Source organism: Micropterus dolomieu, linkage group LG07 (assembly GCF_021292245.1).
Source record: "Micropterus dolomieu isolate WLL.071019.BEF.003 ecotype Adirondacks linkage group LG07, ASM2129224v1, whole genome shotgun sequence".
Taxonomy (NCBI): Eukaryota; Metazoa; Chordata; class Actinopteri; order Centrarchiformes; family Centrarchidae; genus Micropterus; species Micropterus dolomieu.
Window position 1 is genome coordinate 18,931,574 of NC_060156.1, and position 17,666 is coordinate 18,949,239.

Sequence of the window (17,666 nt, forward strand, 5' to 3'; positions counted from 1 at the left end):
CAGTCTCTCGCTCTCGCTCGCTCTCGCTCTCTCTCTCTCTCTCTCTCACACACACACACACACACACACACACACACACACACACACACACACACACACACACACACACAGATAAAGAAGGAGGGGGATGGTGGCAGGCTGAGTCAGAGATGGAGAATAAAAAAAGATTGTAGGAAACTACATGTGTGGGCACAAAACATGAGAAGCGTGCATGTGACACGGTAACAGAGAACATGCGAGGTACAGAAGGAGGGAGATGTGGTGAGGTGAATGGAAATCAGCAGAGCCAGCGGTCTTCAGACACCCAGCAGGAATCGCTTTCTCTAGTTTACACCTGCTGCTACACACACACACACACACACACGAACCAGAGCTCACTGGCTTGGCAAGCACAATCGGGGAGGCTGTTGTTGTTGTTTTAAAGCATCGCAGCGCGTGCATAAACTCTCATAAATATTCATGCCCATGAACCTGGCTTGCTGCTTTATTCATGCTGGGTATGAGTAGAAGAGTGAGAGAGACGGAGGGAGGGAGTGAGAAAGAGAGAGGGAGAGAGAGAGAGAACCGAGTGAAAGGCAGAGAGAGAAACAGATGGAAACGAGGAGAGCGACTGAGAAAGAGGAATACGAGGAAACGGAGAGTGTGATAAAAACCACTGCTGACTTATTTACACTCTGTGCTACACATAGCAATTAGCCCACATGAACGGTACGTGTTGATGCCACACATTCATGTACACACGTCACTGGTGAGGGTCACGCCGGTTCAGTGTGCAGTAATTACATCTGCCACTTAGGGGCAGCATCTACATAACCTTAACCCTAACCTGCCCTCCGCACCTCAACCTGCAGGGTGCAGGTGCAACAACAGAGCAGGGGAGAGGGAGGAGGAGTGAGGTAACTAAAGGCAAGACAACTAGAGGCTGCTGCTGCTTTTAACTTTTCATGAGTAGTACTGTGACACTGACAACCGTTGAGCTAGTAGTATTCCAACAATTTAGTAGTGAACAACCATAACGTTATGGGACTCACAAGAGCCACATTTCAGGCCAATATATCCTTTACAACCTTCCTGCCCACATCTTTCAAACTCCTCCCCCACTTTTGTAACTACATGTTTGGTGGTAATATGTTGTGTCCAAGCCCATGATGACATTAACATGGTACTTTTTCCAGATTTTCACAGAGGACTTTAAACAACTGTTTTGACAGGCAGAGTAGTACTGCCAATGTCTAAAATGACCTTTAGCTGCCAGTATCAGAACAGCTTGTCTGATGGTCATATAGCTTCAGAAACCCCTTCCCTTAGCGGAGGCTTTGTCCGAACATTTCTGTAACTTTACGAAACCGAAGATCCAACAATCACGCCCCCCGAGTTACGTGACTGGCCAGCTGTGCTACCAAATTTAAACACACATATACGTGCGCACTCACATTTATATGCACAAACACAAACACACACACACACATACACACACACAGTGAAAAGCGTAGGAGTCAAGAGGTCAAATTGCTCCCTGCTGTTTGACACCTACCCGGCATGACCACGAGAGCTAATCCTGCACACACTCTAATCCTCACGCTCTGTGTATGCATGAGTGAGTGCGTGTGTGTGAGTGCATGTGTGTGAGTGCTTGTGTGTGAGTGTATGTGTTGAGAAATGTGATGGTCAGACAGGTCATTACCTTTCGCCTCTCTCTCTCTGGGTTGAAGGTTCCCAACCATGACTGCATCTGGGCGGAAAAGACACAAAATGGAAAGAATAGGTCAAGGCAGTTACTTAAGCCGCCCCCCTCAAAAAAAAAAACACAACAAAAAAAACCCAGCATAGTGATGTGATCATTTAAATCAGTTGTTTTTTTCCTAAAGAGGAATGGCCTTAGGTTTCGAGGTCAGTGCCTGCAGTGGCACGCTGGAACAAATAAGACATTAGTTATCACACCAAACGCAAAACCCCTCCACCATCTCACCCATCCCCGCAAAATTGCCTAATTCACAGCAGAGTGCAGAGCTTAGAGGCAGTGGGGAGCACTTAAATAGCTCCCAGCATTTCACAAAAAGAGGGAACTGATCAGCTTCACTGCACACAACATGACACAAGGAGGAAGAAAAAAGGCAAAGGGTGTCGGGAAAGGGGAGAACATTTTTGAAGAAGTGTTAAAGAAAAAGGAAGAAGTGGAGCAGGCATGGCACATCTGAGATCTCCAGAGAGAACGTGGGAATACTTTTTCGCTCTTCCTCTGTCTCCTCTCTCAGAGGAATGCAGGGAAAATGTCAACAGACACGCGCAGGAAAACACACACACACTCACATGCATGCACGCATACACCCATGCACAAGACTGTGACTGATCTGTAATGGTGGGATAGGGGCTGGGGGGCTATAGGAAGTCATTTATGCAACCCAAGACATCAGAGACAAATCTCTGGAGGCCCAGTGTGAGCTTCACACGCATGCACGACAAGGCAGCATGAACAATATGCACAGTTCTTCTGTTCTGCTATTTATTAACTCAATGTTGCCATGGTTTCTCTGCTCTGATGTGAGTGTCATTGTAAATCTGTGTGTGACCATGGTGTGTTTGTGCGGTACAAGAAAAACAAAAAATAAAAAGGACAGCCATTTGGTCAATAAGCTGAACTTGTTCTAGAGCAGTCCTTTGCTGTCCAGCTGAGCGCCATCAACAAACACTGATAATAAGTGGCAATATCATTTGGTTTCGGCCAGCGTGTGTACCCAGCTTGTTGTTGCAATCTCTCAAAACCCGCGCCACCGAAACTCAAGCAATTCAGCCAGTTTTGAGGCGTGAGGCTTAAGAGGGAAGGTGTCGGCATGTACAAATCGCATCCATAAAACAAACACACCACCACACACCCCAACCTCTCTGTCTGGCCTGATAATGACTCATTAGCTTTCAAATCCCTCTAGTTAGTACGAGCTCACACAGTCACTCAGAATGTGTCCAAGATTTTTTTTTCTTTTTTTTTTTAAATAATCCTGGTGTAAATGACTTGGACTTTGTACACTAATGAGCTATGGAGTCGTTTTCACCCACGATCTCTCTGGAAAGTGGAGAAACTTCTCTGTCCAGCTAACATCCCACCTTGCTTCACTCAGCCTCCTCGTCTTTATCCCTTTCCCCATTGCATCGCCACCTACCCGGCTTTCAAAGCTTTTGAAATTCTTTTCAAGTGAGACAGCCTGCAGCTGAAAAGAGATAAGGCTTGAGCTCTTCATAAATATGATAGAGAAAGCAAAACGGCAGAGTGAAGGGGGAGCGAGACGTAGAGGCAGAAGGGAAAAGAGGGGGAATAGAGACAGAGACACAAGTGTAGGTAGAAAGGAAGAGAGAGGGTGAGAGGGAAAACAAGAAAGGTGGAAAACAGAGATACAAAGAGAGACAGGAGAGTGAGGGAGAGACAGCTGAACACTGTGAGCTGGCTGAGTTATGAGATGCAGGTTTCAAACCAGCTACATTCATTCATTCTCTTTATCACATTCATGATAAAGAGCTGTGTAGTCTCTTTTCCCCTCTCTTCCCTTAAGCTACCCGCTGTCTGTCTCTGATGTCGTCTGTCTGCAGCCCGGCTATCTTTAAATCTGTCTCACCGTCCCATCACTCTCTGCCAGCCAAACAAAGAACGCCAGCATTCACAGTGACAATTCATATGAGTCTGATGTGGCTTCAGCCCGATTCTGCCTTGCTCTCTTTTCATATTTGATAATTCACAGCAGGAACGTGCACACATGTTGCTGTAACACATGTCTGCCAGCACCCTTCCGCTGGCACTACAGCCTCATTGTGTGGTGTCGTAAGATCAGGGGAATGGCAGCTATGTGAACTTTGTGGAATGTTGCCTCTGGGCTCGTTCTGCACCCTTATAATGGAAAGCCACACAGAGCTACAAGCCAACACAGAGAGGAGACCAAATAAGTGGTAAATCAATCGATTGATTACCTACACAAATTGACTATTTAGAGTAATGTTGAAAAAGCCCATGGTGACGTCTTCAAATAGCTTTTTTCCCAACCAACAGTCCCAAAATCAAAAGTGGTCAATTTACAATCACCTATTAAAGCCTCCTGGGCCGCCCACTTGAGTTAGTTCTAAGCTGCATAGATCATGCATACAAATATAAATGTTTAAACTTTTGTCAATATGGATATGCTACACAACGTAAGATAGGTTAGATTCTCCACAATTTAATCATTCAGTTCATGTTACAGAAACAATTCAGATTTAAAAGCCAAATATCTAAACAAGTAATATTCATACTGGTTGAAATAAACAATATTTCCCATCTTTGTTGAGCGAGAGTTTTTTGGCAAAACGAATTAAAGACCTGTCCCATATAGATGCCTTTCCTAGATATAGGGAGCATGAGTTCAGCAATTGAAGCAAATAAAAGCTGGGGTTAATTGTGTTAAAAGTTTTAAGGGTATGCATTTTCTACATACAAATAGTTACGTGATCTAAATAATTAGTAGCTTTAAAGAATAATTCAGGTAATAACACGCAAGTATCTATTTAAAGAGAAAACAGAGGTAACCAGTACAATTATTACCCAAATGGTCTGCTGTAAAAATGTATTAACTTTGACATACTTGTGTGTGTTCAGTTTTAACTCCAAATTAAGTAATCCAGACAACCCTTACTAAACTGATGGCCAAAATTACAAAAATAAGACCCAGTTTAACGTAACATAATAAACCAGACATATTCTTTAAATGATAATTGATTATCAGAGCAGCATTAATGCATGTCACATCTGAAATGATGGATGTATTTGTGAGGACCTCCACTAATTAGTGTCATTTCAGCTGACAACATAAATTATTGGAAACCATAAATTATACTTTTATTTTAACCCTAGATCCACACCTAACCCTAGAAGAATATATCACACATTAAGTTATTTTGGGGGATTTCCTTGACTATGTTAATTAATGCTAATTGTTACACTATTCCTCCCACATAGAAAAACATGACAACACTCAAACAGTAATCCTGTGAGCTGAGTTCTCACAGATGTCAGCTTTCACTAATGTCACTTTTCTAAAAAGGTCACAGTGCATTTGGATTCAGCTGAATTTTCAGCGTCTTTGGCTGCTGCTGACTACACGCATGTTGCGCACTCACCCTCTCGTTGGCCACGCAGATGATCCTGGCGTAGCAGCAGATCATCAGGAAGATGAGGCTGAACAGAGGCACGTACCATCTGCAAAGCACAAACACAAGCAGGTAGTGAGAAAACCCCAAATGAGCAATGTCATTAAAAAATCATTCCCATAGTTTTACCCGTGATGGTTGTTTTTCTCTGGCCTCCTTATAGTCCTGTTTCAGGAGGAGGAACAGGAGGTTTGGAGTAGAAAATGTCAAATGAAGAAAAAACACACGGATTTCATTTAGCTTGTAATCCAGGTCCAAGTGAAGTGTCATATATCCTAATGGAGTTCATACCGTGATAGGTCGTAATAGTATATTAGGTGTCCACTGTTTAGATTTTATGGTTGTCTAAACAGATTACACTGTAGGACTGTCACCCGCGAAAGACATGTTGTTAGATGATTTGGTGTACACCTGGACAAAAACTTGTTCTGATCTCATGTTTCACTAACAATCATTATTATTCAGCCTTTAAATTATCTTGGAGCTCTGTTTTAAACATGAAACAATCCTTATTTTGCTCGTGTCCTCAATGAAAAAAAAAGACACTAAACTTAACTGCACATTTAAGCATATTTATCTATAGGTGAGACTGTTTAGCTGGTGGACACCGGGCAGCATTATTCTAAAAAGCTGATGTATAGAGGACACACAGTATGTACATAAACAGCACAAAGTGGAATAAGCATGACTCAGCACCTCCGGACCTTACTGCTCATATTGTTCTGTGAGCAAAGAGAGAGGCAAACAAAGCAAAAGATAATACCAGCACCTGGAGTCACAACACTGAAAATGCATGGCATTCCTATGGGATGAAGGGTTGACAATCAAGGGAGGCACAGACGGGAGATAATAATGTGTCAGGCATTTCTGAGCGGATGAAAGAGAGCAAGACGAGCGAGGGGGACGGGGTTGATGGCTTTGTTGAAATGGCAGCCTCGTGTTATGCAACCTCTTGGGAGGTGATGTAAGCTTCGAGGAGTTTCAACCTCTCCCTGTAATCATGAAACGGGCCTTTGTCTCGCTTTGATAGACAGGTTCCTGGCCACCACGTCTCTGTTCAGCCTCAGTAACTCTGAGCAGTTGAGACTGTGCTGTGTGACAGCCAAGTCCTCCTGAGCACCTGACACCAGCTGGGAGGCACTGGCCAAAATGTACCTATGTGATAAAAACATTGAATTGTGCTGAGGAAGAGCATCAAGAGTAATTATAGGCATAATAATGACCCAGAGGGGAAAAAAAGTTCAACTGAATCCGCTTCTGACCCATAAATACAGGGAGAGACATGGTAAAATGGTTTGGGAATAAATTTGTGCCTGAAAAGTCCTTGGCATGTGTGCTAAAAATGGCAACTTTAGAAGCATTTAAAAAGGCAAATATTATGTCCTTGACCTAACTGTACATGGTCCAAACTTGTCTTCCAAGCCTGCAGGTTGAATAAAAAACAAACTTTCTGAGCATTATCAAATTCAACTTTTATTGACATGGGAATCTGAGACGGTAGGTTTGTTACACAGCCGGAAAGAGGGAATGGCTCCTTTAAACATCATGCTCCTTCACATCTTTCAGGCAACATCAATATAAAAAAACACTCTCCTCAGACATGTATGTGAGTGCATGTGTATGTGCGCGTCCATGCAGGTTTAATAATGGCATGGGACACTGATGAAAGCGTTTCAGGGGAGACCTGAGCGAGCGTCACCTCAGTGTGATTTAATAACCCGCTCTCCGGAATAAACAGCGTCCAATTACACCAGCTCACGTCCCGTTAATGATGGAGAGACGAGGTGGGGGGGCGGGTGAGTTGGTGGAGAGGGGAAAGGAGGGGTGGCCTTTTTAACGATAGTGCGGGGGGCTGTGAGGAGGAGAGAATGACGGGCGGCAGCTACAAAGTGCTCTAATTAGCATGATAATGATCTGCCATTAGAGTCCGCTGTGCTCTACAGCTGAGCACTACCCGGAGAGAGAGCGTGAGGAAGAGGGAGACGGGAGAGAAAGAGAGAGAGAGAATGAAACAGAAGCCTAGGGAGAGAGATTCGGAGTGGGCAGAGGATGATAAAATTGAAGACAAGAATAGAGGTGGGGATGGAAAGGTGGATGGATGACGGCAGATTGTGGGTCAGGACCAGAAAGAGCCGAAATAAGAAAGAAGCATGGGGTGATTAAAAGACAGGGAGAGGGATAAGGTCATAGTGAGAATGAAAGGAAAAGCAGAAAGAGGCTGCAGCCAATAGATCGACTAGGGAAGGACGGATAGAAAGACGGATAACCACAGAAAGGTTCTGAGAGGACAACAGTGAACAAGGGCAGAAGCTTGAAACTGACAGAAAGAAGGATCATCATAGACACGGCACAGATTCAATCTCGGCCTCAGTCTGGCCTTCCCTCCAGTACAGCTCTGAAGTGAAGAATGAGGCTTGGATGAAAGACGCCTTAATTGAAGTGCTCAGTAGGAGATGAGAGTACAGTAGGGGCCCGTCTGTGCTAGTTAGTGCTCGACTGCAGCCGTCAAACTCATCCAATCCTGCTGCAGAGTGAAAAATCACGATCTTCCTGTTCAACTACTTAGACAGGAATGGGACATCCCGAGAGACAGAAAGGGAGGAGTGGACACAAAGACCAGGACAAGCTGGGTGTTTAGGGTGTGTCTCACCTGATGCTCTAATGTAAAAGAAAACAAGACTAAGAGTCAACTGTCACATTAGCAGCTCTGTGAGGCTTTACTTTTGAGGTAAATGCAAACAGCAATATGCTTACAAAAACAATGTTAGATCATGATGTTTAGCAGGTCTCATCATCTTAGTGGTTTGTTAAAATGATACACTAGCTAATAATCACTATACACAGAGTTGTACAGTTGAGACTGGTTGGGATGTTATTAGTTTTGCAGGTATTTAGTAGGGGAGTGCATCTTCACTGGTCTCACGATTCGATTACGATTATCAGGTAAACGATTCGATTCGATTCCTCGATGCATCACCTCAAGGGTGGGCATTTCTAGGTATCTCATTACGAGTATGAGGCTACGATGCGATTGTAAAACGAATAGAATACAGATGCATTTTTCTCACTGTTTGACTACTTGGTACTTTTAAAGCTAAGTATTTGTAACAATCCAGTAGGTATTAATGAAATGCAGCTATTTAATGTTACTTCATATAAATGTAGCAAACATTAAATTATTATAGCATTATTACTGCCTTTCTAGTAGGTGGAAAACAAGAGACAGACTTTACAGCCAGACTGAAACGTAGCGCTCATGTTTTCCTCTGCCAACGTTACGCTCATTTTCACCATAACCTACTGCCGCCTGTCACATAGCTGTCATTTGAAGAATGAGCAGAGGACGCTCGCTAAGAGCTACAGCGCTGCACAGTGTGTAGATGAAAATCATTAACGTGAGTTACGCATTGACTTTATGAGTCACTCACTCACTCAACAGCTGCCTGTCTGTGCTAAACAGGGAGAACCTATAGACTGTATATAAAAAGGGAGAACCACACGTGTCTGTTGTGTGCACCGCACAGACGGTCCAGAGCTTCCGCATTTCCGAGTTCCGCCTTTTTCGATCCATCAACATTACGTTATCAATTAACCTCTAGATAATCGATTATTGACATTTGTTAATCGATTCATAATCATCCAAGTCCGCATCGCGATGCATCTAAAAATCTATTATTTTCCACACCCCTAGTATTTAGTGAAATTTTGATCTGATAATGGCGCAGGATGAAAAGTTCAGGGGTCATCAAAGTTCTTACAATTTATTCTGAGGGGAACACAAGTGTGTGACCCAAATTGCATGACAATCCATCCAATATTTGTCAAGTCCTAGTACTCAAAATCTCCATAGGTGGGGCGCCATAATTGACAAAAGGTGCCAACAATGTCACCAGTTCGAATTCAGCAGGGGGTCTTTGCGCATTTATTTCCCCATCTCTCGCTCTCTCTTGCCGCATCCCTCTACTTTGAAGTACCTTGTAAAGGCATGGAAGAGTTTAAAAAACAAAAAGAGTTTAAAAAACAAAAAGTTACAAAGGTCCCCTTTTAGCCAATCGGCATGAACACAGACAGACACCTTTGCACACACACATACGCTTGACTTCCATGCCAAATGTTTTCCCTCCTAGGGCGAAAAGATTCATCCTCTAGGCACCATCAACGTCTGTAAGACATTTCATGGCAATCTATCCGATAGATGTCAAGATAAACACAAGCATTTCAACCTCATGGTAGCGCCAGAGGAAAAGTCTAAGGATCACTAAAGTCATTAGAATACATCCTCTGGGGACCATGAATGTCTGTACACAATTTGATGACAATCTATCCAATCAATGTTGACATGTTTCCATCTGGAACAAAGTAGTGGACCGACTGACTAGCCGACCAGTTAAAAGTACCCTGGTAATTAAAAGCTTTCATTTATGAACGTCATTTTCTCAGTGCTGTCTGACTGCGGGCAGTGATACACACCGATGGGGACCTCTAAGAGTGGTGACTCAGCTGAGCTCGAGTGCTTCCAATTGCTGACTCAACCCCTGAAATTCTGCACCTCCGTCACAAAACGCTGTCCTCTGCTTTTCATTCTGCTTCCTCTTTCATCCCCTCTCCCACCCTCCTCCTCCAAGCCTCCCTTGTCTCCTCTGTCCTGTCTACGCGCTTCGCTGAACTCTGATGAAGACACACTACGGGGCGTGGGCAGAAACCAGGGCAATCTGTTTCTCTCACTCTCCTCTTCTTCCCATCCCACTATGCCGCCCCTTTCCTTCTCCTGCTGAGTTATTCCCTGTCTCTCTAACTGTACCCTGTATGTCTCCCCTCCCACCTTTTCCACGTTTCACCTTTAATACCAAAACCTCTGCTCTCCTGTGCCTTTCCCAGCAAGCTGTCAGCAGGGTGTGTGTGTTTGAACATATGTGTTTTTTTTACTTGACGGGTGCTGCCTTGGCCTCTAATCTCTCGTCTGGTTTGATGTAATTAGAGCTAATGAAGATTCCCTGATCCTCTGAGCGACTCATCCCCCTGTGCCACGACAGCACGGAAAACTAGAAAGAGCCGGGGTGCAGAGGAGCACTCATAAAAGAGACACAAGCTCGTTTAGCACAGCTGATAGCTACGTGTTGTTCTGCAAGTGTGTGTGTGTGTGTTTGTCTGTGTGAGTCTGTCTGTGGGTGTACATGCTTATTTGTTTAGAAAGATTGATTCCCTGCTGATGCTGCGAGCAACAACGCAATATCCTTGGCTCATAGCACAGTGTTGTTGTGTGCATGTGTGTGTGCTTAAGCATCTGCACTGGGGGATTGGCAGAGCCCTTGCAGACTTAGGGTCAGCTGCAGAAAGCAGTAGACAGGCATAATCCTTCATAGCCGTCCTAAACACTTAAATACACAGTGTAGCAACTCCCCTAAATCTGACAAGGCAGAGGCAGACACAGGCAGATCCACGTCTACGCACACACACACACACACATCTTGGCCTTACACCAAGAGGGAAAAAACCCTGCAGGCTCCCCTGACATGCAACCCTTCACATTTCCCCACAGAGACAGCCCTCCTCCACATCTCCCCCCAGTGGGGGAAGCTTTGATGCCGGCGCTGAAAGGGTCTACTTACATCCCAAATCTCCAGGCTACGTGATCGTCTGTGATCCAGCTGGGGGAGAGAGAGAGAGAGAGAGAGAGTGATGAGAGGGTTACAAAGGAAAGGGAGAGCGTGAGCGGAAGAGAGACTTCTGTGACTGCACAGGGGAAAAGCTGTGCAGCTGTAGCTATTAATAAGCCGAGAGTGGAAAGAGAGAGTCGAGCCCGGAGATTAAGGCTCTGTCCCAATTCTCATTCCACCGCCTCCTCTCCTTGGCCTCTTCCCCTTTTTCCTCACCCCTTTAACTACCCTCCAAACAAAAAAATGCCTTTCCTCTTCAACACAAGAACTGGAGAGTCTGAGGGGCCGTTTTACTTTTTTAAGATGTGCTGATAATTGCCAATTTTGATCACATAAAATCTTATGAGGGAAAGAGACTGTCTGGAGCTGGAATGAGGCCAGTGCTGTGGCCCTCCTTCAAAGGAAAGACATTTAACAGAAAACACGCTGTCGCCGGCTGAAAAAAAACGTAACAATTATGCTCTATCTGGACGGTTGGCTGTACTCACCACCAGGCTCCTGCGGGGCCATAGTAACCCTTTAGCAGTGGCAAAGAGGCCATGACCAGAGGCACCCCCCATGCCATCAGATGGTACAACCTGATAAAAGGCAGACATTTATTTCATTATTAGCACCAAGACCACTTTGCGCCTGAGAAAACACCCTATAACTAAATCAATTATTTTCTTCTTCAATAAATCCCTTTATTGGCACTCACATCGGGGTCATTTTTCAGGTGCAGACAAATGCCTATACAGCCTGACTGCCAATTATTCATGGTAATATAAACCATAATTATCCTCACTGTTGTGGAAAAAATGATTTGCAGGAGGAGCTGTCTGCATCAAACCCACAAACAGGATGCGGATTCTCACTTTTCTCATGTATTTTTGAACGGTCTTGTACAAATAGCCTATTTTTAAAGGAAAAAGGGTTAAGATGGTTGAAGAGGTTCATCCTGACTATCACTGAAAAAATTATCAAGTTTGAATAGTCTCAATCACTGAAAATGGCTTTGTGTGTGTGTGTGTGTGTGTCAGACAGATGAAATGTGTGTTCCAGTGTCTTGTGCGTCGGTGTGGGCGTCGATACTTTATAGAGCGTACAGCGTTGCCAGGTCAATAGAGTGGAAGTCCTGCCCTGACTTGTTCCAAGTGTGGTCAATTGAGCGGTGGCGACACGGCTGACACACACTCAATTCCTCTCGAGTTGTGCGCCACACACACACACACACCCACACACACACACACACACACACACACACTCTTATTTCTATGGGGCACAGTGTATCCCCCCTCTCTGCCCCCATCTGATGGACAGCAGTGTGCGAGTGGGTGTGAAGTAGTAGAGAATGGGAGATGGCTGGTGGTTTATACAGAACAGAACAGTGGGTGGGAAAGAGACATAGGAAATTAATAGATCCAGAGAGAGAGAAAGATAAAGGGAAAACAAGGGAGAAAGGGTAGCAAAAGGAAATGGGGGAAGCACTAAAAAAAGAGAAAGCAATCGAGAAACTGAGAGAGGAAAGGGGAACAAGAGAGAGAGAGGGAGGGAGAGTGCGAAAGAGACACAAAGACGGCAAAGACAGAGAGAGAGCAAGAGCGAGAGAAAGTCTGTGTGGTGGTGTGACATTTGGTGTGTGGTGGTGGTGATGGGGGGGTGCTTGTCAGGAAATCAATGTTGATAGCTCGCAGACCGACAGACACACACAGAGACATGCTGCAGCACACACACGACACACTCGCATCGCATTGAGAGGGAGATGACGAGGTCCGGAGCTTCGCGCAACATGGGCTTAATGAGGCACAGCAGGACTGCTATGCGCTCTGCATTTCACACACCTACACGGCACACACGTGCACACACGCTACCTCATGTAGAAATCTCTCTCTCGAGGCTCAATCTCATTTCTCACCACCTCACACCACACGCCTGACTCCATCCCTTAAACATAGATACATGCACACACACACACACACACACACACACACACACACACACACACAAACACACACACACACACAAACACGGTTCCCATCCTCTCTTGCATCCACTTCAATCACTCTTAGATCATCCAGCCTCCGTTCTCCATCTCCTCCAGTGATTTGTTCACTTATAAGCCATTACACTGTGCCGTTACAGTGTGTGTGTGTGTGTGTGTGTGTGTGTGTGTGTGTGTGTGTGTGTGTGTGTGTGTGTGTGTGTGTGTGTGTGTGTGTGTATGAGAGAGAAAGTGGTCGGTTGGGGTAGGTGGCTGAGGCTTAATTGTGCATGCATGTAAAGCCACATACTCGCCGTCTAAACGCACACAGCTTATCTATGGACAGTCAATACATGACAACCTTGTTGTTTTCTTCCCCTTCGTGTCAGGTATGACCAGATCCACGCAAAAATACAGACACATCCTCCTCCTACCTACTCCCTTTGGACCCATGAGAGGTATGCAGCTGTCAAGGCTCTGAAGCAAGCCAATTTTGGCCCCCTAGCTTGCCCCCTTTCCTCCGCCCATAAAGCCGTCTACTTCTGAGTTATACTACCATTATATTGTCTGGCTTATTGCTAATCAATGCAGGGAAACTCCTGGGGGATGGGGCGGGGCGCACCTCTTTAACCAGCCCAACCCCTCATAAACAGAAGGATGGTGCACACCTAAGCACACCTACGGGATATAACTATGAATAATCGACTTGCAAAACAGAGTGGCCGCCAACTTGTTAAAGCTTTCTTTTCTGCATACATCCCTTTTCTTTTTTTATTTTTAGAATGTGTGTTTGTGTCAGCCGCGCACTAGGCATGGAAATATCTCAGACACGCAAGCAAATTCACACTCGCACTGTGGAGAGTGCTCATGGGAGTTTGAGTGACAGAAACACAGAGCCACAAAGCGTGAAGACGGGTGTGCACGCACACACACAAACACACACACTTAACGGCTGACACTCACTCCCTTTTCAATTAGAGCGTCGGCTGACTGGAACAGAATAGGGGAGGAGGACAAGGAGGAGGAGTAAGACGGGGGCTGTCAATGCTCTACGGGGAGACACATGGTCTCGCAGACCAAACACATGCACATACACACAAACACATACACAGTGGGAAATGGCCAAACAAAACAAGAAACAATAGGGGACACTGAGACAGAAAACAACCTGCTTGCACAAGTGGGAGGAACATTTTCCTTAGAGGTGAAATAATTAGTCGATTAATCAATTAATGGATTGTCAGAAAAACAATCTGCCGCTTTTTTTCGATCATAAATTAAACACTTTCTCAGGAGGATTTACTTCTTTTTTTCCAGTTTTAAAACATTGTAAATTTACAACAATTCAAAACATCGGGTTTTGGACTCTGGGTTGGATAAAAACAAGACATTTGAAATCAAACTATATTGGGGGAAGAAATCTGATATAACTGTTGGTTGCATCCCTAGGTCCCCTACTCACATCTCATATCTGTTGGTGCTTACTTCTCGGACAAGGTTGAGGTACAGATTCAGTGTGATGAGGCAAACCCAGGCCAAGGCACTCCAGTCTGCACAGAGACACACGCACACACAGAAAAACAACAAGGTCAAATTTCAACACACAACTCCCCCGCAACACAGCATGCACCTGCAATTGTGTGTCCAAACACACACATCTGCGCGCGTGCGTGCGTTCCACTTTTTGATAAATGAAGGCCCATTCTGCAGTAATATGAGGGAAACCTGTGGCTTAGGGTGATGGATGAGAGGGGGGAGCTCAGAGAGAGATAATGATGAACTGTGGAAAAGCAGAGGGAGATAACGTGGAGGAGGAGTGCGGGGGTGACGAATTTAGAGTGGACTGGAGCGTGTGTAAAGAAGCTGAAAAGAAAAGAAGAAATGAAGAAACGGAAAGGAAGGCGAAGTCAGCACAGGGGGAAAATGAATGTATTTTACAGAGACAAGGAAGAGTCTAGAAAGCTCTTTTCCTTTTCCTGCCCTCATATTCAGCCATTCTCCTTTGTGTGTCTGTGTGTGTGTGTTGACAGGACAGGCAGGGCTGGTTGTCACAATGATGGGTTCTGTCCGAGCAACATACTGATCTTACTCAGTTTCACACAATACACTCCCCACACATGCACATACAAATATACAAAACACACACTCCTTTCACACTCAAGGAACCTTTAGGAGTAGTGTGCAGTGACTAAGAAGGAAGTAGGCCGGCTGTCTATGTTATTATCACAACAAATCACTGTCATTGTTACAGCATTGCGTAACCAGACAGCAGGCGAAGCTTTGCTTTAACTTTGCAACACACAGTTCAGCTTCACCACCTGTCCTGACGTTGCCCCTGCTACCAACTTCAACCATTTTAAACACATTTCATAACATTTTAATGGTTGGAGTTAGAAACAGAGCTGTGCTATGCGGCTCCCACTAGATTTGATGCTTCGCAACAGAACAAAGTGCCCGTTCGCCCAGTGTTTATGTACAACTGTTTGTCCTCAGCGTGAGGATCCTCATGATAAACCGAGGTGACAGGAACCAACCCTGCAGCACTAACTCACTGCCCATTTTCCTGTAACCGTCTGAGTGTGTGTGCTTGTATGTCTGCCTGCGAGACCTATAAAACAAGCCTGGTGTCGTATTAGCAGCCAGTTCTTACTAAGACTCCTTATGCTAATCATGGCTAAAGGAGATGTAATTGCAACAAATGCCAGCAATGCAAACAAAACCAAGATTCTTTATGTAAAAACAGTCCTGCCTAATCAGTCTGAATCACAGATACTCACCGAGATCCTCCCACTAGCCGCAGATGTGCCTGATTAACCCAAATGAAATGCTGTACTGTCATTGGAGCAAAATCATCTCCTCGTACAGGAAATGGTGATTAAACACTAAGGCGTTTGGTTTGAGGGCGATATACTGAATGGCTGCAATGGGCCAATGAGTACACAGAACTGTGTGCACTCCCAAGTATTACACCATCGTCACGGTTGTGGTATTCTTGCTATGGGTGTGTGAATGTTTCTGAATGACACATGAAGTTTAACCGATGCGTTACCACCCTTGACAGCTAGTGCATATCCAATCTCCTGTTTCTTGAGAACCTCGAGATGGGATACACAGGCTGAGTTGACTAAATGAATGTGATAAATATAGGCTTTTACACACATTAAACAGTCACTACATTCAAATTAAATCAATACCGTGAGAGAGAAGAACCATAAACTCATTGTTAAACGCATATAACTGAAAGCATATAACCACGTTTCTATCCAGTGATTTTAGTTTTTTAATATATATTTACAGGTGTTTGGTAGTATTTTAACAAATAGCTGTGACTTAACAAAAAGCTATTTAAAAACACTATCACTATCACTTTCAAAAGCTCACTTTCTAGCCCTGTTGCCTTCAGAAACAACTCGTCACGTTGCATTTCAAATAAGCTCTCAGTGAAAGATGTGCTATAAGCTGGAGCAATAAGTGTCAAGGCACATTTTGTTCTCAAGCCAAAACAGAAACGACAAAGTCATATTATTTCCCACCGTGATGTATGAGCTCTTCAACACATGCTCTTTGTCAAATCTTTGCTGGCTTACTCAACTCTTGTTAAAAGTGTGCCAGTGAGTAATTAATTAAGTTTAGTCTCACCAAAGTACGTTAGCCACCACGCCTGGAAGTCACAAAGCGCTCCTTCTGGATGCGACTCGCCCTGGGGAAGAAAGCCACAGGGAAACATTTTCACAAACCACCCACAAAAAAAGGCCACTATGTGTGTGTTTAGTGAAACAGACAAGAGTAACTCACCATGACATATGCTACGCTGTCAAAGAAGGCAGCTACAGTCAGGCTGAGAATCATCTTCTATACAGGGAAAATGAGAGGAAGACGTGAAGAGGGATTCTTTAACAAAACATCCCTAGTAATTATCCCAGTGCATTTATATTCACTTAGAGAGAAGGGCAAATTATAGATGAAATGATCACTGATGTGGCTCACAGCTTGGTATACGACGTCCCTGCAGACAACTTTGTGAAAATATCACAGAGGAGAGAGTCTCCTTTAGGCCTTCAATACAAATTGAAGTCATTATATTTTGAATGAAAAAAAAAAATCAATAGCCTGTGTGCTACAGTATTTTGAGAGGGTAGCACGGCAGCTGTCAGTCTGAACCCAATATTGCCTATAGGTGGTTACAAACGTTGGCTCAGGTAGGTACATAAAGAGACAGATAGATACACAAAAACACACACAGATAAAGGGTTGTCCCTTTATCAATGTGTGTCCAGCAATGACGCTGTCAAGACTACAGAGGAATAGGAGGAGGGGTAGGAGGAAGAAAAGGAGATAGAATAAGAGAGCGGGAGGGCCAGAGAGCACTAAAGACTATTGACTGACAGATGACCTTTGTAAAAGGGTTGGAGGTAAGAAGAGGATTTATTCGGTGTGAACGGAGCAGAGGAGGAGGAGGAGGTGAGGCCTCTATGTGGGACCTGGTCCAGAGGTAATAGGATCCATTAGAGCCCCCACGTTAGAGTGTCATTTACTTCAGATTAGGATGATAATGTGGAGCGCTGCTACGCCTGATGGACCGGCTTCAAAAACACTACAGGGGCCGAACCCTCAAAAACACACCCCAAATAAACACTGATCTACTTTAGAAATTCATAATCCTTTTGGGTCAAACAAAACATATTTATGCTGAAGAAAAAGAACATCTAACTAATATTATTCAGTGTATAGTCAGACCTACAGTATAATGCAGCCCTCTTCATTCGGAGAGAGGAAAAAGCACAAGATGGCAGTCATTATCACAAAACGACCATGAGTCAATTAACTCCACAATTGATTAATCTGTGCATTTTAATTGGGTGCAATTACACCAAGATTTG

The 17,666-nt window shown here is 44.4% G+C and overlaps 1 protein-coding gene across 3 annotated transcripts in view; it reads right to left on the minus strand.

Annotated features, from left to right (window-relative positions):
• The window catches only part of si:dkey-100n23.5 (cyclic AMP receptor-like protein A), a 50,777-nt gene that overhangs the window by 27,550 nt on the left and 5,561 nt on the right, over nt 1–17,666 (minus strand). For 2 of the 3 annotated variants that reach the window (XM_046053972.1, XM_046053970.1), the window contains exons 4-10: nt 16,582–16,638; nt 16,426–16,486; nt 14,249–14,336; nt 11,315–11,404; nt 10,779–10,817; nt 5,140–5,218; nt 1,685–1,732 (exon numbers count right to left, since the gene is read on the minus strand). In XM_046053972.1, coding sequence (XP_045909928.1) covers nt 1,685–1,732; nt 5,140–5,218; nt 10,779–10,817; nt 11,315–11,404; nt 14,249–14,336; nt 16,426–16,486; nt 16,582–16,638 — 462 coding nt within the window. The remainder of the gene's footprint in view (nt 1–1,684; nt 1,733–5,139; nt 5,219–10,778; nt 10,818–11,314; nt 11,405–14,248; nt 14,337–16,425; nt 16,487–16,581; nt 16,639–17,666) is intronic. The other variant, XM_046053971.1, reaches the window with a different exon arrangement.